Source organism: Pongo pygmaeus, chromosome 11 (assembly GCF_028885625.2).
Source record: "Pongo pygmaeus isolate AG05252 chromosome 11, NHGRI_mPonPyg2-v2.0_pri, whole genome shotgun sequence".
Taxonomy (NCBI): domain Eukaryota; kingdom Metazoa; phylum Chordata; class Mammalia; order Primates; family Hominidae; genus Pongo; species Pongo pygmaeus.
The window spans coordinates 71,072,345-71,095,742 of NC_072384.2; the positions used below are offsets into that span (position 1 = coordinate 71,072,345).

Here is a 23,398-nt window from a genome sequence, read left to right on the forward strand (position 1 = left end):
GCATAGTGTCTCATGCCTGTAATCTGAGCACTTTGGGAAGCGGAGGCAGGTGGATCACTTGAGGTCAGGAGTTCGAGACCAGCCTAGCCAACATGGCGAAACCCTGTCTCTACTAAAAATACAAAAATTAGCCAGATGTGGTGGTGAGCACCTGTGATCCCAGCTACTCAGGAGGCTGAGGCACGAGAATCGCTTGAACCCAGGAGACAAAGGTTGCAGTGAGTGAGATTGCGCCGCTGCACTCCAGCCTGGGTGATGGAGCGAGATTAAAAAAAAAAAAAAAAAAATAGAAGAATTCTTTTTGCCAGAAATTATCCAGTATAGGATAATTTCCAGGATGTGTACTATTAAGTAAAAAAAAAAAAAAGAAAAAAAAATCGGTGCAAAACTGTGTATATAAAAATCTTCATTTGTGTAAAGTATTGCGTAAAGTATTCATACTCATGTATTAAAGGAATATATATATGGTGATGTGCTTTTGGATTTGCTTGGAATATCTGAAAGGACACATAAAAACTTGATAAATCAGAAGAGATACAGGTCAAAGGAAGACTTAGTTTTCATTATATCTTCTGATACTTTTAAAATGTAGTGCTTGTATTACCTATGTGAAAAAAGTGGTTCTCTCTCTGTGTGTGCATCTCCTTGAGATGTTAAGAACTTGACCTATATGCCATTTTACAAATGAACCGTAATTTACTTAACCGGTTCCCTACTTTGGACATTTAGTTTGTTTCTAATTTTGTGATTACAAATAGCATATTTCTATAACTATTAGTGATCCTTGCCTGAATCAGTTGTGCCATGTGATTTGCAGAATGGCAGTTTTTAAAATTCTGTTACTCCTTTTACCTTCAATAGCTGGCATTTTTCTAGAAATAAAAGCTTTAACTCATCAACTAGAGATAAACTGTAATTCCTTCCAAAAGGCAAGTTAAAGACTTATTTCTTCCCTTTAATTATCAATATTCAGAGCAAGGAGTTGGTATAATAGTCACTTTAGATGCCAGCAAAATGTTTTACAGACAAACACACATATATAAACACAATAGACTCATGGATTTTTTATTTGTCCAATATTATATAGTAATAGTTATTATTCTTAATGATGTTCAAATTGTCCTGAATTTGGCCAACAGAAACTCCATTTTGACACACTCCAGTAATCTTAGAGAATTTCCTCGCTTTCTAGAATAATGTGTCCCAGGCTTACCTTTAACTTTCCTATTTCTAATAGGGGGCCATTTTAGTAGAGAATGTCATTAGAGACTATCAGTTTCCTGGAGAGCAACACTACAAACTGGGCAGCTTTAAACAATGGAAATTTATTCTCTCACAGTTCTGGAGGCTAGAAATTCAGAATTAAGGTCTTGGCAGAGGTAGCCTCCCTCAGAAGGCTCTAGGGAGAATCCTTTCTTACCCCTTCTCGCTTGTGGTGGTTGCTCACAATCTTTGGTGTTTCTTGGCTTGTGGCAGCATAACTCCAAATTGTGCCTCTCGCTTTTCCATGGCCTTTCTCCCTCTGTGTCTTCAAATATCTTTCTCCTTATAAGGACTCCAGTCGTTGAATTTAGATCCTATCCTTATCCAGTATGATCTTAACTTGATTATATCTATAAAGATCCTATTTGCAAATAAAGTCACATTTACCAGTACTAGGGGTTAGGACTTTAACATATCTTTTGAGGGAGCACAAGTCAACTCACAACAGAGACCCAGATCTAGTTGTGTTCATTGCAGTTGGATATCTTTACTTTTAGGTCCTTTCGATGAACAGAGCTGAGAAATACATTAAAACAAAAATTCATTAGCTCATTTTCATACTTCCAAATTTAGCCATTCTTTTTTGATTATATTTGTATTTCTCTTAACTCATACTGAGCTTCTTGATTTCTAATAAAACTTTATCCTACTATATATATATATATGATAGTCTTAAAATTGCAGTACCAGTGTTACTACTAAGAACTAAAGTATGGGCCAAGTGCAGTGGCTCACACCTGTAATCCCAGCACTTTGGGAGGCCAAGGCAGGTGGATCACTTGAGATCAGGAGTTCAAGACTAGCCTGGCCAACATGGTGAAACCCTGTCTCTACTAAAAATAGAAAAAATTTAGCCAGGCGTGGTGGTGTGCACTTGTAATCCCAGCTATTCGGGAGGCTGAGGCAGGAGAATCGCATGAACCCAGGAGGTGGAGGTTGCAGTGAGCCGAGATTGCGCCACTGCACTCCAGCCTGGGTGACAGAGTGAAACTCTGTCTCAAAAAGGAAAAAAAAAAAAAAAAAAAAAAGTATGGAGTGAAGGTTAAGATTTCCCTGCAGTTTCTTTTCTCCTTAGTGTACAGCCCAATAAGTATACACATGGAGTGATGTGTTCAAAGGCAATTTGAAATCATTTTTCTATAGGATTAAGCTACCAGCATGACCTAATTAGATTCATTTGTTTCATTTTGTTTTCGATTTTGGGGTTTGCTGTTTTCCTTTTGAGTTTATTCTTGAAATTGTGAAATGTGTATATAGTTGAAAAGTTGAAACCGAATAAAAAGATACACTCTTGGAAATTTCTTTTCTTTTTGTTTTGAGAGAGTCTTGCTCTGTCACTCAGGCTGGAGTGCAGTGGCGCAATCTCAGCTGACTGCAACCTCCACCTCCTTGGTTCAACCAATTCTCCTGCCTCAGCCTCCTGGGTAGCTGGGACTACAGGCACGCACCACCACACCTGGCTAATTGTTTTTTTGTATTCTTAGTAGAGGTGGGGTTTTGCCACCTTGGCAAGGCTGGTCTTGAACACCTGACCTCAGGCAATCTACCCACTTTGGCCTCCCAAGGTGCTGGGATTACAGACATGGGCCACTGTGCCCAGCCCCATTTTCTATTTCATTGCTTTCTGTTTTTATTTTTTATTATTTCCTTTAATCCTGTTACTCTCATCAATAACCATTATTTTTAGATTCTGGTTTATCTTACTATTGTTTCTTTTTGCAAAAATAAGCAAATGTATGTTTGCATACTTTAAATATTTAATCTTCTTTCCTACATCAAATGCAGTATGTTATATCCTCTCTTCTATACCTTATAATTTTACTTAACATATATCTAAATTTAAAAAAAAAATTTTGATTTTTAGTAGAGGTGAGGTTTTGCCATGTTGCCCAGGCTAGTCTCGAACTCCTGGGCTCAAGCAATCCACCCACCTTGGCTTCCCGCAGTGTTGGGATTACAGGCGTGAGCCACCACACCTGGGCAAATTTTCTAAGTAAACATTTATTCGGTAGAAGAAATATATCAAGTTAATTATCCCCTACATTTAAAAATTCTAGAAAAAATCATATTGTATTACAGGTGTAGCCCTTCTTCTTTGATAAATAGTAAAGTTATTTTGTATGCTTTATGTTAAAATTATTTTTAAAAGTATTATTTGACCTTTCACAGATTCAAAGTATTTTAATTAATCATAATATTTGTTTTCTTTTTAAGTCCCCTTTTTTTCACAATGTAGGAAGTGAAAGCCCTTTTGCTGGCTCTCCTACTTTTTTAACACTACCCTCTGATATCCTTGTGATGAAACATCCTTGCTTTCTCGAAACAACAGATTGTCCACACCCGTCATCAGATTTTCTTACCACAAGACATGGAACCAGCTACTCTGAGAACTTTTAGGCCTTTTTCATTGAGAATAATATTAGAGATCAAAATTGGGGCTCTTAGGTTCTCAGGGTACATTAGAGTTGTGGGCAGAGTAATAGTGCTACTTTTGGGTCATTTTTTGCATTTACTGGGAAAAGTATTGCTTTTTAAGTACATCTGTTTGTACTTTTTTTTTTCTATTTTGAATTCCTATGTCCTCTATATTGAATTTCATATTCTTTATATATTAAATTTCACATTCTCTATAACATACCTAGTTGATTTCAACCCCAAATTCAAACTCTAATTGTATGTTTTTCTTTTAATAATTTTTCTCTTCTTCATCCACCATATCATCACATACAATATGTGTATTTCTCTTATAATTTGCCAACTCCTGCCTTTTGTCCGTTTTTCTATTGGGGTGTTTATATTTTTTATAGCTTAAAAAGACCTTTATATATTAAAGATACTACCTTTTCTTAAAAGGTTAAAAAAATAAGCACTTGACATATATTTGATATGTTTATGCTTGTCTCGTCTTTTTCCTCAATATTTTTTGTGAACCACTTTTTATGAAAGTTGACCCTTAACATAGATTTGAACTGCACAAGTCCACTTACACACAGATTTTTTTCAATAAATACAGGAAAATTTTTTGGAGATTTGCCACAATTTGAAAAAAAAAATCACAGATGAACCGCATAGCCTAGAAATATGGAAAAAATTAAGAAAAAGTTAGGTACATGATGAGTGCATCAAACATATGTAGATACTAGTCTATGTGTTAATTGACTATGTTATTGGTAAGGCTTCTGGTCAACAGTAGGCTATTAGTAGTTAAGTTTTGGGGAACTCAAAAGTTTGGCTGGGCACAGTGGCTCACCTGTAATCCAAGCACTTTGGGAGGCTGAGGCAGGCGGGTCGCTTGTGGCCAGGAGTTTGAGACCAGCCTGGCCAACGTAGTGAAACCCTGTCTCTACTAAAAAGACAAAAATTAGCTGAGTGTGGTGGCATACACCTGTAATTCCAGGTGTAATACTTCGGAGGTTGTAATACTTAGGAGGCTGTGTAATACTTAGGAGGCTGAGGCATGAGAATTGCTTGAACCCAGGAGGAGAAGGTTGCAGTGAGCCAAGATTGTGCTACTGCACTCCAGCCTAGGTGACAGAGCGAGACTGTCTCAAAAATAAAAAGTTATACGTGGATTTTTGACTACTCAGGGGATTGGTGCCCCTAACCCTCATGTTGTTTAAGGGTGAACCATTTGTTTTTTTCCCACGTATAACTCTAAGTAGTACATTGTCCTTATGAAGATGCTTAATAAAGTATGCACTTCTGTATATAACATGTGACTCTTACACGAATGATATTCCTAAGACAAGCCACTTTACTAATAGTAGTGGTCTCATAAACTAAAAATTAAATTCTCAAGTTAGAGGGTAAACAAGGGAGTCATAGGCTAGCCACCTGCCCAAACAGACCATGTGGTGTTTCCTAAAGGCTGCTTGAAATGAATTCAGGTCTTCTAAAATTGCTATACCTTTTATTTATGCATCTAAGAATAGATTTATTATGCCCTACTTAAAGTTGTGATAAAAGAAGATGACTAAAAATTTCTCTTGGTGCTTTTTAGCACCAAGAGAAATTTATTTTACAGCGTCAGTCTTCAACAGAAACTGACTGGATATATCTGAACTACCTTAAAGTTAACTTGTCTGATGATAATAGTGGTAGTAGTGACTATCCTGTAATAAAGCTTTCATTGTGACAGGCCCTTTCCTAAGTGGTTACATTCATTGGGACTAATACTCCTCTGTACTGGAAATCTTAAGCAAGATAGATGTATACCTGGGTATACCTGTTAGTCCAGGATGTGGAAGATCTCTTCCTCACATTTGAAGGCATTATTAGACCTAATTACCTTGTAGGATTATTATGAGAGTTGGAAATAGTATCTAACCCAGGGTCTTTTACATAGTAGATGTTCAATAAATGGCTGCTACTTTTATTAAATGTACTTTGTCATTTCTTACCATCATAAACACCTTTAGCCCAGTTTTAATCTCTGCTCACCTGCGGGCCACATATACCTCCTGAAAACAGATACCTAGAAAGTTGATTCAGCCTAATTTAGGTTCCGACTGGCTGTTTCTTTTCTTACAATAAACTCCTTACCTGATTGTATTTTATTTCCTTGAACATAGTAATTTTTCATTAATAGAAATTTATAGATGTTGCATGCAAAGAAAGGTTGAATTCAGTTAATGAATAGTCCAGAGCCCCCAGAACAGTGCAGCTAATGAATTCCTTTTCCTGTCTCTGCAGACATGCCACCACTGCTCTTTGAGGTGTCATCCCTGGAGAATGCTTTTCAGATTGGAGGCCATCCTTGGCACTACATCATCACACCTAATAAGAAGAAACAGAAAGGAGTTTTCCATATTTGTGCCCTAAAAGACAATTCCCTGGTAAATGAGTGATCAGACTTTTTATTAGCAAATTTGTATCAAATTCTTTATTTTCTACCTCTCAAATAGGCCCACATTCCTAAGAATTACTTTTTTATGCATTTGTTTTAACAATTTGCAAACAATTTAAAATACAGAAGAATACAGACAATATAGAAAACATTTGTGTGTATCACCCATAATTTTAAAACATTAACATTTGAAAATTCTTATAGCAACAAGAATTTTATGGTTTTTTTAATCTCACCAATCTCCCAGCAAGGAATCTCATGTAAAACCTCTCCACAGGGGGAATCACCAATGGAATGTGTTCACATTGCTTCTGAAATTGCTGGTGGAATGTGTTGTTGGTTCTGCTTCTCCATGGTTTGTTGCTCTTTGCCTTCCAGAGCAGAACCAGATGGAACTCTGGTGGTCACAGTGTAGGTAAATTGAAGCATTTTGAATTTTTAAGGATATTCTTAAGTTATTTATGGCAGAGTAGGTAGAAATGGTACGTGGTAAAACAATGGAAATTTGTACCCTTTGAATTCATTTTTATTTTCTTTTTTAAAATGGCTTAGGCATTGATTTGTCATTTAATAAACATTTATTGAGGGCCTACCATGTGCCAGACATGACTAAGGACACAATCTCTTCCCTCAAGTTATACTCTCAAAGGAAACATGTAGAAAAATAAGATGCAATGTGTTAAGTACAGTGATTGTGATAAGTGCAAAAAGTGAGTTAAGGGGGGAGTTCCATTTTTATTTTGTATTGCTGATTATGTTTTTTGTTGGTTAGTTTGTTTTTCGAGACAGGATCTCACTGTGTCATCCAGGCTGGAGTACGGTGGCACAATCACAACTCACTGTAGCCTCAACCTCCTGGGCTCAAGTGATCCTCTTGCCACAACCTCCTGAGTAGCTAGCACTATAGAAAAATCACTCAAGCTTTAATTGTTGATATTTTTTTCTCATTTCATATGGACATGTCAGTGCAACACTACTTTTATTATTTATTTATTTATTTAGAGACAGAGTCTCACTCTGTTGCCCAGCCTGGAGTGCAGTGGCACAATCAGAGCTCACTGCAGCCTCAACCTCCTGGGCTCAAGTGATCCTCCCACCTCAGCCTCCTGAGTATCTGGGACTATAGGAGCGCACCACCATGCCTGGCTACTTTTTTATTTTTTGTAGAGATGGGGCCTCGCTATGTTTCCCAGGCTAGTCTCAAACTCCTGGCCTCAAGTGATCCTCCCTCTTGATGTATCAGAAGAATTTGCTTTTTTTTTTGAGGCAGGTTCAGCTTATGCTGACCTTGCTCAATCAGTCACTTTTGCCTCCAGTGGCTTTTAGAGTCACAGATCACCTTTCACCACGCACGTTATAGATCACCTTTTACCAGGTTGCAGATCAGCATAGCGTTGGGTCCATTTATCCACTTCCCTTGATGTCATGGCCATCAGGGGACAATGTGTCTTCTAGTTTTCTTTTGTAGGAGCATTGTTCCTTCCATTTCCCCAAATACTTATCACATGGCAGCTCCTATTTGACCCAGCCCAGTGACATTCTCTTTTATAAAGGACTCTCTAAGGGCTGTTTTGCACTGTGACAAGTCTTGGTTTGGTTGGTCACCTCCCAGCGAGTGGACATCATTCAGCCACCAGGACCTGTCACATCTCTTTTTCACTTAACTTTGGATCTAGTGAAATCCTGCACAGTTCACATTCTGGACATTTAACACGTATTCTTTTTTATAAGAACTGATAGTACCTATTATTTCATACACAAACACACACACGTGCAGATACAGCTGGCCCTCTATATCCGTGGGTTCCACATCTGTGGATTCAACCAACTATGGATTGGAAATATTCAGAAAAAAAAAAGGATGGTATAAGGGATGATGTGCATAGATGCATAGATTGTATGCAAATACTGCACCATTTTATATAAGGTACTTGAGCATCTGTGGGTTTTGGTATTTGTGAGGGGTCCTGGAAGCAATCCCCTGTGGTTTCCAAGGAATTACTTTAAATCTAAATAATGGCCTTCAACATGTATATCAAGCATGCTTGTCACATACGCTCCTTCTATAATAACTGATTATAACATTTATTCCAATCTATATTTCAGCATACTCTTAAAAAGCTGCCAAATTCAGGGGAAGTTTTTAGTCCTTTTATCACAATTTTATCACTGTGACATTGCCTTAATGATTTGTATAACTATTAACTCCCCACCTGTTAGTCAGAAGAGTGGATAACTAAAAAAACACATAAGCAGCCAAACTTAAGATTTCAGAAAATGTTTCATAGCTTTCTCTATTAAACTGAGCTTTAAAATCTAACACCTGAGCAAATAAAAACAATAGAAGCTGATAGTAAGCTGCCTAGTATTTCACACAAAAATCTTTTTTTTGCATGTTTTAATTAGATATTACAGTAAAGAGAACAATCTCCTAAAAAAAAGGTATGTATAGTATGTGCATGTTTTGTATTCAAGGAGCATCTGGAGCTAACACCATCATGGACACATTAATTTCAGTGGTTACAATCAATCAACATATTTAATTACATTAATTTTCTTTTATGTAAAATGTAATAATACCATTATTTCTATTAGATATAATTATGATTCTTGTAGAAATTCTTGAAAAATTGAAACTCATTCATTGATTTGATACATAAAATGTATTACCTTCCAAAAAATTTAAAAATCATGAGGCCGGGCACGGTGGCTCATGCCTGTAATTCTAGCACTTTGGGAGGCCTAGGCAGGCAGATCGCTTGAGCCCAGGAGTTCAAGACCAGCCTAGGCAACATGGTGAAACCCTGCCTCCACAAAAAATACAAAAATTAGCCAAGTGTGGTGGTGTGCACCTGTGGTCCCAGCTACTTGGAAGGCTGAGGTGAGAGAATTGATTGAGGCCAAGAGGTCAAGGCTCCAGTGAGCCGAGATCATACCACTGCACTCTAGCCTGTGCAACAGAGTGAGACCCTGTCTCAAAAAATAAAAAATAAAAATAAATCATAGCATACAAAGCACTTACAATATAACCCCAGCCTACCTCTCCAGTCTCGTGGCTGGATACTATACTTTTCAGTTTAATTTTACCTGCTACTCATGTTTATATGCATACTATATGGATTAACACTTCTATACTTTTGGTTTTTTTGTTTGTTTTGTTTTGAGACAGGGTTTCACTCTGTTGCCCAGGCTGGAGTGCAGTGGCACAATCTCGGCTTACTGCAAGCTCCACCTCCTGGGTTCAAGCCATTCTCCTGCCTCAGCCTCCTGAGTAGCTGGGATTACAGGTGCACACCACCATGCCCACTAATTTTTGTATTTTTAGTACAGACAAGGTTTCATCTTGTTGGCCAGGCTAGTCTCAAACTCCTGACCTCAAGTGATCCACCTGCCTCGGCCTCCCAAAGTGCTGGGATTACAGGCGTCAGCCACTGCCCCTGGCCAATTAACACTTCTGTACTTTTGATTTTACTGTCTCTTATTTGTAGCTATTTTCTACTTATCCTTTAAAGCTCATTTCAACCTTTTTTTAACTCCCAAAATTGTGTTCACATGGATATCTGGTGCATGGATCAATCGCTTATTGGAGTACAGTGGCACAATCATAGCTCACAATAACTGCCTTGTTATTTTTTGTTTATGTTTTTGCCTCCCCCCACACTATAAGCTTCTTGATGACAAGGATTATGTTTAATTGATGTGAGGTATGGATGCCTAGTCTGATACCTAGAACATAGTAGTCTATCAATATATGCTAATGGAATTTAAAAGCTTTAGTGTTTCAAAACTCATGAATATCTAGTAGGAAATATGGCATCATTTCATTTTACATTAGATAAATTAAATTAAATGACTTCTGTAAAGCCAGTGAACTTAATATATCCAAGTTGATATTCGTTCCCAGTGCTCCTGGATATAAGGTAAAACATTTGTGTACACATATGATAACATATCAGATGGTTTTTTTCTTTATTTTAATATCTAAATATACTACAGTGAAATCTCTTCTTGCCTTAAAAGCTAAGCAGTATTAGATCATTTCCTCAGATATTAGAGTTCAACATTTGACCTATCCAAGATTCTGTGACCCATGTCTGAGGATTTAGGTTTGTTTACATGTTCATTTTTTGTTATCTGCTCTTCTGATTGAAAGATAGTTGGGGATAGGGAAGAGAGGAAGAAGTTGTGGAGAACTGCATGTGCATGATTATGGCAGAGTTATATAATGGAAAGTCCATGGATTTTGGAGTCAGATCTGCTGTTTAGTAGGTTCAAAATATTGGACAAGGTCAGGTGCAGTGGCTCACGCATGTAGTTCTAGCACTTTAAGAGGCTAAGGTGAGAGGATCACTTGAGGCCAGGAGTTTGATACCAGCCTGGGCAACATAGCGAGACTCTATCTCTATTTAAAAAAAAAAACACACACACACACACACACACAAACCAAAAAAAATTGAGCAAATGATTTATTCTCTTTGTGTATCAGTTTTCAATACTTCCTTTGAGTGTTATTAAGATTAAACGAAACAGTGCCTATAAAGCATCAAATGCCGTTCCTGACACAAAGTAGATGCTTTAGATATGGTATCTCTTGTGTTATTACTCCTGTTTGTGAGATACAGGGTATGTTACAGAACAAATCCATGACATTTCTGAATTTAAATTAAATTTAAATTTGAATTTCTCAAATTTGCATGTCCTCATTTGGCCCTCAAATATATTCCACTTTAACTGGTTAATATTTTTTCTTCTGTGTACCTTTGACCTACTGATCTATCACTTGGGTTAGATTTGTAAAGTCATTTGATTTTCCCTTAATCTTTGTCTTTAATACTTTTTTCCAACTTCAGGCAAAAAATGGGATCCAAGAAATGGACTGTTGTTCTCTAGAATCTGACTGGATCTATTTCCATCCTGATGCTTCTGGTAGAATAATACATGTTGGTCCAAATCAAGTCAAGTGAGTAATCTCATTAGCACTTGAAAGTTAAGAGCAGCTTTTGGTAGCATTTATTGGCATCTTTATTTTTGCCAGCGAACTAGTGAGCCAATTAATGGAAATAATTAGCTTGTTGTTGGGTGCTTCCTCAGAGACTGGCATATAGAAAACCTGAATTTATTCTTTCAGACTCAACATTACTGTTTGTAAACATTAAATTTGAAAACGTTGTTTGATGGATGATATGCGAGTAAAAGGGAATTACAGACTGGCCCTTTCTCATCAGGTCTTAGTTAATTCTCTAGGGTTAATAAGAAAGAAGAGTATTTGTCTTTGTTCTGAAAGACAGCCTAGACACAGGAAAGGAAGTGGATTGTTTGAAGTAAATCTTGTTTTATTTTGATTGGTTTCAGGGCACACACATCTCCCACAAACTGACCTCTCCTTCCCTTAAATACTTTTCATTTGGCATCCCTGACACCACAGTTCTGAATATTTTCCTATTTCATCTATCTTTTTTAGTTTGCTTTCGTGCTCTTCCTTCTCTACCCAGACTTTAATTGTTGAATGTCCATAGTTGGGTCTTAGTCCCTCTTCTTTTCTCACTATTTCCATTCTGCATGATTCTATTTATTCCTTTGGCTTCAAGATCATGTATACATGAGAACTCCAAAATGTATATACTAGCCTCAACCTCTCATCTAAGCTCATTCCAGAAATCTTGAATCATTCCTGATACCTTCTTACCAATTTGTCTTTCATCAATATACATACATTTAAACCCTTACAGGCATTCTCTTTCTCTCATACATATATACCATATATCCTCTCAATCCAGTTTATTTTGCTACGAAATATTTCTTAAATCTGCCTATTTCTGCCCTTGGCCACTGTCATCATCTTGGTCAGGTCACTGTCATCACTAGCCTAGGCTACAGTAATAGCCCACTCCAGGGCTCCAGGATCCACTCTTGCACTAAGTCTGTTTTCTTCTCAGCAGCTAGCATGATTTTTAAGAACATGAAGAAATACAAAAACCTATGCAAGTGAATTCAAATGCTTTAACCTTTTTATGGCTTTTTATTGCTCTTAGGATAAAAACCAACATAGTTAGCATGGTCCGAAAGACCCTCCTCCAACTCAGTTTACTCTAGTCATGCCGTCTTTTCAGAAAACTGAGGGCCTATTCCTTCTGTTTGGAGTCTGTTTCCCCTACCTGTTCTCCTGCCTAATTTCTATTCATATTTTATGGCCCAGCTTCAGTGTCACTTTTCCACAGACCTTCCCTGATGCCCCTTGTTAGATTTGCTTGCCCATTATATTTTCATTGCACCCACTGTGTCATCTTCCTTTGTAGCACTTAGGGCAACTTAAATAAATTATTTTTGTGATCTTTTGCTTAAATACCTTATTTGGTATCATAAACTCTATGATGACAGGGAAAGAGTCTGTTTTGCTGACACCTATAACCCCAGCACTAAGCATAGTCCTTGGCACAGAGTAGATGCTCAGTATTTGTTGAATAAGAAGAGAAGGGGCTGGGCTTGGTGGTTTAGGCCTATAATCCTGCACTTTGGGAGGCCTAAGCAGGAGGATCCCCTGAAACTAGCAGTTTGAGACCAGCCTGGGAAACATAGTGAGACTTCGTCTTTACAAAAAATAAAAATAAAAAATAACCAGGCATGATGGTGGGCACCTGTGGTCTTAGCTCCTCAGGAGTCTGGGGCAGGAGGATCAGCTGAACCCAGGAGTTCGAGGCTGCGGTGAGCTATGATTGTAGCACTGTACTCCAGCCTGGGTAATGGAGTAAGACCCTGTCTCTAAAAAAATAAAAAATAACAAAGGAAAGTGTCTGCCTTTATTTTTTATGCTTCATGGTAATCAGTCTACCTCTCTGGATCTATTATTAATATAAGGAAGATGAAAGGATTTAACAAAATAAGATTATTTTTACACATCTTAAACTGTCGTTCCGCTTCAGTAAGCCTTACTTTTAATGTTTGTTACCACCCATATTAGTTTGAACTTAAGAAAACAAGGCCCACAAAGAGTGTATGGCCTTTTGCCAGGTTTTACAATATAAGCATTTAAAAATATTGCCACTAAAAAGACTAAGTGAATAATTTAAATTATTATTTGATCTCTTGGTCTTTGGGAACTCTGAGGTCTCCAGCAGTCTCTGGACACATAGCTGCTTCTCTCTGCTGTTCTTTTTTTTTGCATTTGAGACTTTGAGCTTGTAAAACATTGTGCTTTTGAAGCTTGTTAACAATGTAAACAGATCTCTGTGGGTGGTGAGCAAATTATTTTATTTTCTCTTAATAGGCTTGATCCATGAGTCCATTTGCACTGAAAAACCCCAAATCTTTAAATATAACCAATCCTAAGAAAAAAGAATAGTATTTTCAGTTGTAGTTTTTAAATATTAGTCTATCATGAAAACTCTGAGTTTCTATTTAGGTGTGGATTTCATTGCTGATTGAATTTCTTTTTAGTTAACCCTAAGTGTTGCTCATAGATATCTCATCCTACTTCAGAAACAAAAATGCAAATATCTGCCATAATTGTTAGAGCTGAAATGTTAGAGACCTGTTACAGCATAGCAGAGATAAGGTTCTTCAGAGTAACTTTCATTAAGCCAGTTTGGAAAATAGCTTAGGCCTGACCAAGCTGATCATTACCTACTTCAATGGCACCTGTTGTCACAGTTCCCACGTTTTTCTGTTTAACAGAATCTCCGAATTTGAAGGAGTTCATGGACATTTAGTGATCACTTATTAGTACTGCAGACTAATCAAGAGAACTACCTCAGTGTTGTTACTATAATTTTTATTTGTTGAGTTTTATTTCAGTACTTAAACTTTGACACTTTGATGGTATTTTTAAGTCTTAGGTTCTCAGAATCCTTTTTCCCTTCTCAGAGTTTTGAAGCTAACTGAAATAGAAAATAATAGTTCTCAACATCAGATCTCTGAAGATTTTGTCATTTTGGCCAACAGGGAGAACAATAAAGTAAGTCAAGAGTACTTTAAAATCCTTTATAGATCATTGTTTTTCTATATAAGACTATAATATGCTAATATATTTGCCTTTGAGTGTAGCAGAAAACAACAGCACAGCCCTATAAAAGTCTGTACATTTTGTCTACATGGGTAGCCAGTTTTAGCCCCATGTACATTTGAGATTTAAAGAAAGTTGACTATATTGAGTTTGTCTTTTGCTGATTTCTGTTTCTTTTCTGAGTTTCCTTTTAAGTTTTTATTGATGAATTATCAACCTTTGGGTCTAATTAATTGTGCAAACTTAAATTTAATCGGGGTAATATATAAGTCTTTAAAAATCACATACCATACTTTAACTCCAGATGCTACTTTTCTTTTAGTGTATAAATTAAGACCACAAAGAAAATTATGGGGAGGGAAATTTCTAAAAGAGATCCACGTTTTTATTTGCTGTACTATATACTAAGGCAAAAGTCAGGTGAACGAGGCAGCTAATCTATAATCTTTTAAATTTTTTTTTTTGCCCATTCTGGCATTTTAGCCATTAAAGTATTTTTGAGCCGGGCATGGTGGCTCACACCTGTAATCCCAGCACTTCGGAAGGCCAAGGCAGACCGATTGCTTGAGTTCAGGAGTTCGAGACCACCCTGGGTGACATGGTGAAACCCTGTCTCTACAAAAAGTAGAAAATTAGCCAGGCATGGTGGTGTATGCCTGTAGTCCCAGCTACTGGGGAGGCTGAGCTGGGAGAATCACTTGAGCCTAGGAGGCAGAGGATGCAGTGAGCCAAGATTGTGCCCCTACAGTGAGGCAAGATCGCACCACTGCACTCCAGCCTAGGCGACAGAATGAGACCCTGTGTCAAAATATGAAACGGAGGATCAGAAATCTGATTCAGAATTTTCTCAGTTGAGGAAAGAATTGTGGATGTGGGAGAAGGGTTGGTAAGTTTTACCAAATTTGTTAATACATTTTACCTTTGACTGCATGTAATAGAACTTGTCATATCTTTTTATTTCTTTCCATATGACAGAATGAAAATGTACTCACTGTTACAGCTTCTGGACGGGTGGTAAAAAAAAGTTTTAACCTTCTGGATGATGACCCAGAACAAGAGGTATTGCTTTGGCCAGAGATGACAAACCAAGCCAGTGTGTCCTTGCATTGTGAATTTCATATTAATACTTACCCATACCCTGGGGTAGAGGTTGGGGTTGAGGGGTTGCAGGCAGGCCAGTTGGGTGGGGTTGTGCATGCTATTTCAACCAGTGCAACCCCACCATCCTCTCTTTTCATATTGTAATTATTCTTAAAGTTTTATTTGCAGAAAAGTTCATAGGACCAAAATAATTTGAAAACACAATTAGCTTATTGTTTTGTTTGGTTTGGTTTGGTTTGGTTGATGTGTATATTTTCTAGGGAAATCTCTTAAGGGAAAATTCTTGAGTTATATCCTGATGACTTTATGGTTTTTGCCTCATTTTTTACTTGCTAGAATTGAATATGTTTGTTAATGTCCATAGGCCAGAGGAAGAGGATGTGAGGGCATGATAAATCAGTTCAGCTCTTATCTTCAAGTTGGTTTTATGAGTCACTGAGCTAATACATTTTTATCCCCTTCCTTTAAAAAGGCATTGGAAGTATTTATGAAATCAGCTGATAGTGATCATGCTTTAAATATATAAACCATTGTGTAAATTCTAAATCCATTTAGACTATCTAACTATATTATTCGTATGACCATTTTTAGGTAGAAACATTACAGTGGCCTTCTAAGGACAGTTTTTGAACTTCTTTTAAAATAGGTTAGAGGTGGCCCAGTATGAAGCTGTTCTCAAAAAAACACACAAAAAATTATTATTTTGGACCATACAAACCTATTGAGAACAAAGAAGAAAACACCATACTCTGCATATAAAACTGTATTCCAGAAAGATGTACTAAAATTTCCAAAAGGTAGCATAATCCATTAAGGGGGGAGAGGTGGTAGCAAAACAAGAGATGCTCTATATCATAAGATTAAAAAACAAAATCTTTTAGCCTGTAAAGGAAAAGTTTGAAGAAATAGTGACCAAAATCTATAAAATCACTGACACCAAGGCAAGAAGTCACCCTTTGAAGTTTGACCATGGTAAGGTGAAGGCAAAAAGGAAATAACGTAAAAGTACATTTTAATAATCAAAGGTAATAAATCCATATACATTTTTATGTCTTAAGGTGGTAAAGGCAGAAAATGTCAGTGGATTAGAGAGCAGTTTGACCAAACATAGGTGAAGAATTAGTGCATAGTGATTGAGGGAAACATGCTATGCCTGTCTTTAAATTTGATGCCAGGCATTCAGCCAAGATGTACCTTCCTGTGGTCCATTCCTGGATGCTTGGGCACTGATCTGCTTTCCGTGCAAGGTTTTTGGAGTCTCGGGTTTTCTTCCTTGAGACACACTTCTGGGATTTTTCTCTCTTTACCATAGCTAACCCTCTTATCCCAGTCCTGTTCTGTGTGTTGGATTTCATTTCCTAATATTCTCCCTCAAGTATAAGCAGCCATTTTTGCGTTATTTAAAAAACCAAAAGGATTTTTTTAAAAAGGTGGTAAAAAGTCATAAATAGTGTATGATGGGTTATCCGTCCTTCTAGAAATGACTATGTTTTTCTGGTGTGAGAACTTTCAGAGCTCAGTGAGCAGTCTTCAGATTTCAGAACCGAGCTTCATGTGTTTAGTCCTGTCCAGGAATCAGCAAACACACTTGAGAGGCAGCAGTTGAATACTCTTTTAAATTTAGAGAATCTCTGATTTGCTGTCACTGTAGAGAATTTCAGTTACACTTTGAGATCTACATAGACTTGGTTTTGTTTATCAAATCTGTAGGACACTGCTTAACTCTTAAAAATCTTGGAGCTGATGTTTTACTAGGCATATAAACAGATACATTTCTACCTATTATTCTTCCCATTCATTCATTCTTCTCCCGTGTTTTTGTAGGTAGTAGAATACTTAAACTATAAATGCAGAAATAAGCCTACCTGAATAACTGGATTTTGCCCCTTTCCCTCTATTTTATCTATCTATCCCAAAGACTTTCAAAATTGTGGACTATGAAGATGAGTTAGATTTGCTTTCTGTGGTAGCTGTTACTCAAATAGATGCTGAAGGAAAAGCTCACCTGGATTTCCACTGTAATGAATATGGAACTTTACTTAAAAGCATTCCACTAGTGGAGTCATGGGATGTGGTAAGTAGAGTCCATGGGATACAAAGTTGTAAATCTTTTCTTTATAGGTGCCATTTATTAGAATAGATGTTACTGTGTTCACGTCAGTCCAGACTCACCTATGCCAATGACCACATGAAGGAGGTTATTGTCCTATATACAGGACAAAAGAGTACTTCTTAAGCCTTCCTCCCCTGGGCACTAGGGGATCCTTACCAGTGGCCTTAAAGATAAAACTTCATGTGTTTTCCTGAGACATGTTGTCTCTTTCCTTACCTTAGTCTTTGATTTTCTTTCAATTATAAATTTGGAAAAATTTTTTAAAATAAGAGAATACGGTAATAAATCCCCACAATTATTTAATAGAGACCATATCTAAGCATGCAGGATTCCCAGTACTCTTGTATACATTTGTCGATATTTCAACTATTATAGAATGTCAAAGTTACAAGGAACAATAGACATCATTTTATCCAGGTCTTGTTGTATCAGTGGAGAACCTGGGAAGTTTGACCACTCGTACATGATCACACAATGAGATAGATAATAGCAGCGTTGGCAATAGAATCTGGGTATTTAGACTCCTGGGTCCAGAGTTATTTTTATTCTCTATATTTTGTAGAATGTCTTTTTTGTTAATAATCTGCATATCCACAAATAATGAAAAATAAACCTCTTTCTAGCAACTATTTTCTTCTAAGTGTATGCTTGAAGATCCCTAGCATAGGTACTGTGACATTTTAGTAACACAATAGTGAATATGGTTGTGTGAAAAGGAGACTCCATATGATTGTGTTTTTGTTACAGACATATAGCCATGAAGTCTACTTTGACAGGGACTTGGTGCTACACATAGAGCAGAAACCCAACAGAGTCTTCAGCTGCTATGTTTACCAGATGGTATGTGACACTGGGGAAGAAGAAGAAACCATAAACAGAAGCTGTTAAAAAGAGTGAGATAATTGTAACCTAAGAGACTTTTAGCCAAACACCCCAGCAGCTGCGTCCAATCCTTTTTATTATCTGCATGGCACATTCTCCAGTATTTTCCAAAAAAGTCTTGTGTTGACTTCAGATGACTATGACTTCTTTTTTAAACTCTTGCTGTAAAAGATGGTGAGGACTTCATTTTTTGTAAAGGTTTTTTAGAATACTGTTCCAAGAAGTTTAGTGTTTTGCAGCTTTGAGCTAGGTGGTAATGCAAATATAAAATGCTGGGAACAGAAAAGGACAGGTTAATTCCAATTGTTGAGGAGTAAGTCATTGATGGGATGGGTCATTGATGGGTTCTTAAAGGATGGTATGGAATTTTGTTTGTTAAGGCTAGGAAAGACAGGGAGAGACAAAAGTAAACATGCAGAAAGAAATCTTATATCCTCTATACCAAACTTTGCTTAAGGATGAGAAATGAGATGTGTTATGTGAGAACATTATTTTGAGCCCAAAATGTGTCATCACAGTTTTTAAAAATCTTATATATGTATTTATATGTGTTTTGTATTTGTATATAGTATCAGGAATTGGTTCTAGTTCCCAAATTATCTTTTCTTCCTTGGTTTTGTTCTCCTGGCTTGATGTTCACATTGAATATTTGTGTTTCTATATAGACTAATGTAAAAGATTCCAAGCAAACCTTAAGTGAAATTGTTTTCTGATTTGCATCCTGTTTAGCTCTTAATGTATCTAAGGATGTTCTCATCTCACCATTCTATTCATTTAGTGAGTTTTCTGATCTTGTTTAGGCAATATTTTCATACTTATGCAATAAGATAAAGGTACCCTTGCCTGCACTAGTTCTGTTTCCTGTAGAAGAGTAGATAAAGAGTCCCAGAAGAAGTTCTTACTAGCTTGGGAGTTGCCTGATTAACCAGAGAAAATGTTTGGCTTACTTATGAAACAAGCATTATTTCTTCTTTGTTAGGAAAGATCTAAATATGATCCTTGAACTTTAACAATCATTCTTTAGAAAGTTAAATAAAGGCAACCCAAGTAAAGGGAGAAAATGTTTCTTTGTGCGTCCTGTTTGAGAAATTCAGTTGCTTCCATTTCGCATGTTCTGCACATTTATCCGATGTAACCTCAAAAGAATAACTAGTAATAAGAGAAGGAAACAGCAGCAACAATCATTGCTGATTCAAGTTTAAGGTTAAAATATGGAATTTTTAGCTTGAATGATTTATATTAAAATCTTTCCATTTTTTTCTTCAGTTTTGGCTTGATGCCATGTTAAGAATGATGTGAATTCTTCCCAGTTCTGCCCTGGTGCTAGACATTGCCCCATACTTTCAATTAGACACTAGCTGTATCTAAATAGTCCCACTCAGTAAACTTACATCTTGAAAAACAAGACCAGTAAGAGGACAGTGAAAGTACTAAAGAAAGAAACCAATGTTGTGTGAGTTTCAAAGCAGATGCAATGCTGTGTAAAAGTAGAATGTTCATTCTCCATTTCCAAGAGTGTTTCAGAATAGGATGTCTTAAGACTTCAGTCGTGTCAGAGATTTTTTTTTAGGTGATTATTGAGTTTCTCCTTTAAGTCATCACCTTCCTTTTATGAAATGATAGTAAGGAACTCATCTATTCTGAAAGGCATTTGAGAAATATCTGAATTCCTGGCTGCTTTTTTGCTGGGGGTAGAGGGTGGAATACTTCTGGTCTAGATATAACTTACCACTAAGAAACCCCCAGTATGTCACCACTGCCTAAATCTAACTAGACCAGGGTCCAAATGCCATCCACGCCAGGCAGGAAATATACCTCACGTGAAAGACAGTAAGGAGTTGTGGGCAGTGTAACAAACAGGAGTGCTGTGCCCCAACTAAAAGGAGCAGCTGCTACTGCTTAGTTTCAGCCAGTTGCGACAGTATGTGGGAATGTAGGCTGCATGATTGTTAACAAGATAGGTGGTAAAAAGATGCCAAAAGATACAGAAGATAGCAAAGAATGTGGGGAATTTGGATACCACACATAGCAAGAGACAATGAAGCATGCTTCTCAGCTTGCCAGAATGTCACACAGCTGCTCATTCTGCCACCTGCCAGACATTAATGTCTTCCTGCCCTACCTAAACCCCCTCTTTACCTGATATTTTAATTCGAGACTCTAGCTACATGCCCACCTACTTAACAGGTACTAGTGACAGGTACGAAACATTATGGGTAACAATTCTGAGTGTTTCATGCAAGCCCGGGTGAAGCAGGGTAGCTTCCATCAGCAGGTACAGATGTTAAGTTGAAAAGAGGTGCATTCTGCATTGCACTCCTGGATCTAAGTTTCTGTATTCTCAGAGCATCATTGCAGCAAGCTTATTGTTCCTTAATTTTTTACAATATTTATCACAACCCTGGGAGAAAACAAAACGAATCCTATCCTATTTACTATTTGTGCTACCTAGTGAGGAGATATTGCTCTGTTTAGACAAATTAAGGCACTTCACATTCTTCTACCAATTGAAAGTTTTGTGTCTTACAGTCCTTTTTTTAAATAATACATTTATTGAGCACTTTCTATCTACTAGTCACTGTGATACAGTATAAGTAAAATGTGTTGTCTCATTTAATATTCAAAATAACCACATGAAGTATGAACTGCCATTATCTTTCCCCTTTGTACAAATGAGGAAAGTGAGGCTTACAGAAGTTAATTGGCCCAGGGTCCCACAACTAGTAAGTGCAAAGGTGGGAAACATAACCAGATTTGTTCGGCATAAACTTGTGCCAAATTTCCTCCAAAGCTCTCAAAAGGCAGTGCATGTTACTTTATCCCATATATAGCATACCAACAACTATAATACTAGATATGTAGGAAAGTGCTTAATAATCATTTTTTACTGATGATTCAATGTCTACATTTTGAACAAATTTGGGTAAGATACAAGTCACACATAAATTGACAGAAAATGTAGTTCTTCATTCAATGGTTAGCAGTCATTAAAAGGTACTTTCCCTTTGTGGTGATAATAAAATCAGTATTAGTAGTTTTCATATTATTTGGCTTCCATATTAATAATTTTTATATTTTCCTCTCCTTCTTACCATGTTTACTTATATCATCCATCTTTTAGAATCCCAGGGAGCTAATTTCTGGTCCCTGTGTTGCTATCAAATCTGTATCTTGCAGAAAGAATAATTTATTTCAAACAAGGGACATAAAATAGAAAGATAAGACCTACTGAGGTCTTTTTCCCATCATTTTATTATGAAAAATTTTCAAACATACAGTAAAGTTGAAAGAATTTTATTGTAAATACTCACCACAGGGATTCTACATCTTACTCTACTTGTTTTATTATTTTCCTATCCAGCGTACTTTTTGATGGATTTCAAAATAAATTGCAGTTGCTGATATACTTCCCCCTAGTACTTCAACTGCAGATTATTAACTAGAGTTTAGTATTTATTTAGTTTTTAAATTTTTTTGATTTAAGATTTACCTGCAATAAAATGCACAAATCTTAAGTATAAATTTACTGAGTTCTTGCAGACATATACACCTGTGTAACCCAAACCCTTTCCAAAATTTAGAACATTGCAATCATCTTCAGAAAATTTCCTAAATCCCTCTCCCGGTCTATCCGCTCCCCACCCTTCAGGTATAACTATTGTTCTCATTCTTTTATATCAAAGGTTAAATTTACCTGTTCTAAACTTCATATAAGTGAAATTATACAAAATGTAATGCTTCTGTCACTTAGCATAATGTTTTTGAGATTTATTCATGTTGTTGCATGTGTCAGTGATTCATTTCTTTTTATTGCTGAGTATTCTTTTGTATGAATATGTCACAGTTTTTTTTTATCTTTCTGTTGATGGACACTGGGCTCTTTCTGCTTGTTTTTTACTGTTATGAATAAAGCTGCTATGAACATTCTTAGACAATTCTTTTGTGAGCACATGTCTTTATTTCTCTTGGGTAAATATCTGGGGATGGAATTTTCGGGTCCTTGGGTAGGTGTATATTTAGTTTAATAAGAAACTGCCAGACCTTTTCCCCCAAAGGATTGTACGATTTTACTGCCTGCAGCAATGTAGGAGACTTCCACTTGCTCCACACATTCTCCAACATTTGTGGTTGTTAGTCTTCTTTATCTTAGTATTTATGCTGGGTGTGTAATCATTTCTAGTTGATACTCAGATTGTTTCTACTTGTGGTTAGCAACCCTCTTTGTCAACTTGACCTCCTTCCTTCCCTAGGAACTGCTGAAAACATTCTTTGTGATAATAGTTAAGATACTCCAAAACTCAGCTTGAATTATTCTTTCTCAAACATGGGATACATTGCTTATCAAAGAACCCTGATTCCTTTAATGGAGACTATAGTTGGGAACAACCTGGGTTCTAAGGGCACGTGTTCCACTGTTTCACATGACTACTGGAGCTGGACAAAATGGCACTGGAGAAGAGGTCACAACAATCATTGTAAAAGCAGAAAGGTGACTTTTTTCTTCAAAAGTTATGAGTTCGTGTTATCATGAACATGATAACAGGTGAAATCAGGTGAATTTTTTTTCTCTAATATGAGAGCATATTAAACAAGCTGTATCCTTTTCTCACTAACCTGTAGTATTCTAGGCTGGATATGTTGTGATAGCAAATTAGTATATTCAAATTTTAGAGGTGCACAAAATTTCAGAAGTATTTATTTATTTATACTCTTTTTGACTCTCAATTCAAGTGTTTTAGAATTTGTGCCAAAGTTTGCAGGTTCAGTTCCTTTCCTCATTATAACCTGAGTCCTATAGAAGGGTGAAGGTAGACAGGAGGGGGACTCTCAGCCTCCTATATAGGCACATTAAAAAACACCATGCTGTGAACACTAGGCTCTCAGATAGAACCCACTGAGATTAACAGACAATAGCAAGGAAAGGGAGGATTGAGATCAGCAATAGCCTGTAATATTTGTCTGATACTCTCCTTTAATTGTTTGTTTTCATGAATACAAGTGTTATTCCTGGTTAGAGGTAACATTGAATTTGAGTTTCGTAAAGAATTTTGGCTACACTTTTTTTTCTCAGAATTAGAATAACCAACTTTGCAAAGGTGGTAAATCCGATAAAAAGATGTCAGCAAATAAAATCAAATTATTACTTAGAATTATCAGAGATCTTTAAATTTTCTTTATAGACTTATTAAAATAT

The 23,398-nt window shown here is 36.7% G+C and overlaps 1 protein-coding gene across 5 annotated transcripts in view; it reads left to right on the forward strand.

The window, feature by feature from the left end:
* DCAF17 (DDB1 and CUL4 associated factor 17) overlaps positions 1–22,139 on the forward strand; it is a 52,125-nt gene extending 29,986 nt beyond the window's left edge. For all 5 annotated transcript variants that reach the window (XM_063648310.1, XM_054477014.2, XM_054477012.1 and 2 more), the window contains exons 9-14: positions 5,956–6,098; positions 10,960–11,069; positions 13,970–14,060; positions 15,084–15,167; positions 17,128–17,283; positions 18,070–22,139. In XM_063648310.1, the coding sequence (XP_063504380.1) occupies positions 5,956–6,098; positions 10,960–11,069; positions 13,970–14,060; positions 15,084–15,167; positions 17,128–17,283; positions 18,070–18,210 (725 nt within the window). In that variant the 3' untranslated portion in view covers positions 18,211–22,139. The remainder of the gene's footprint in view (positions 1–5,955; positions 6,099–10,959; positions 11,070–13,969; positions 14,061–15,083; positions 15,168–17,127; positions 17,284–18,069) is intronic.
* The last annotated feature ends 1,259 nt before the right edge of the window (positions 22,140–23,398 follow it).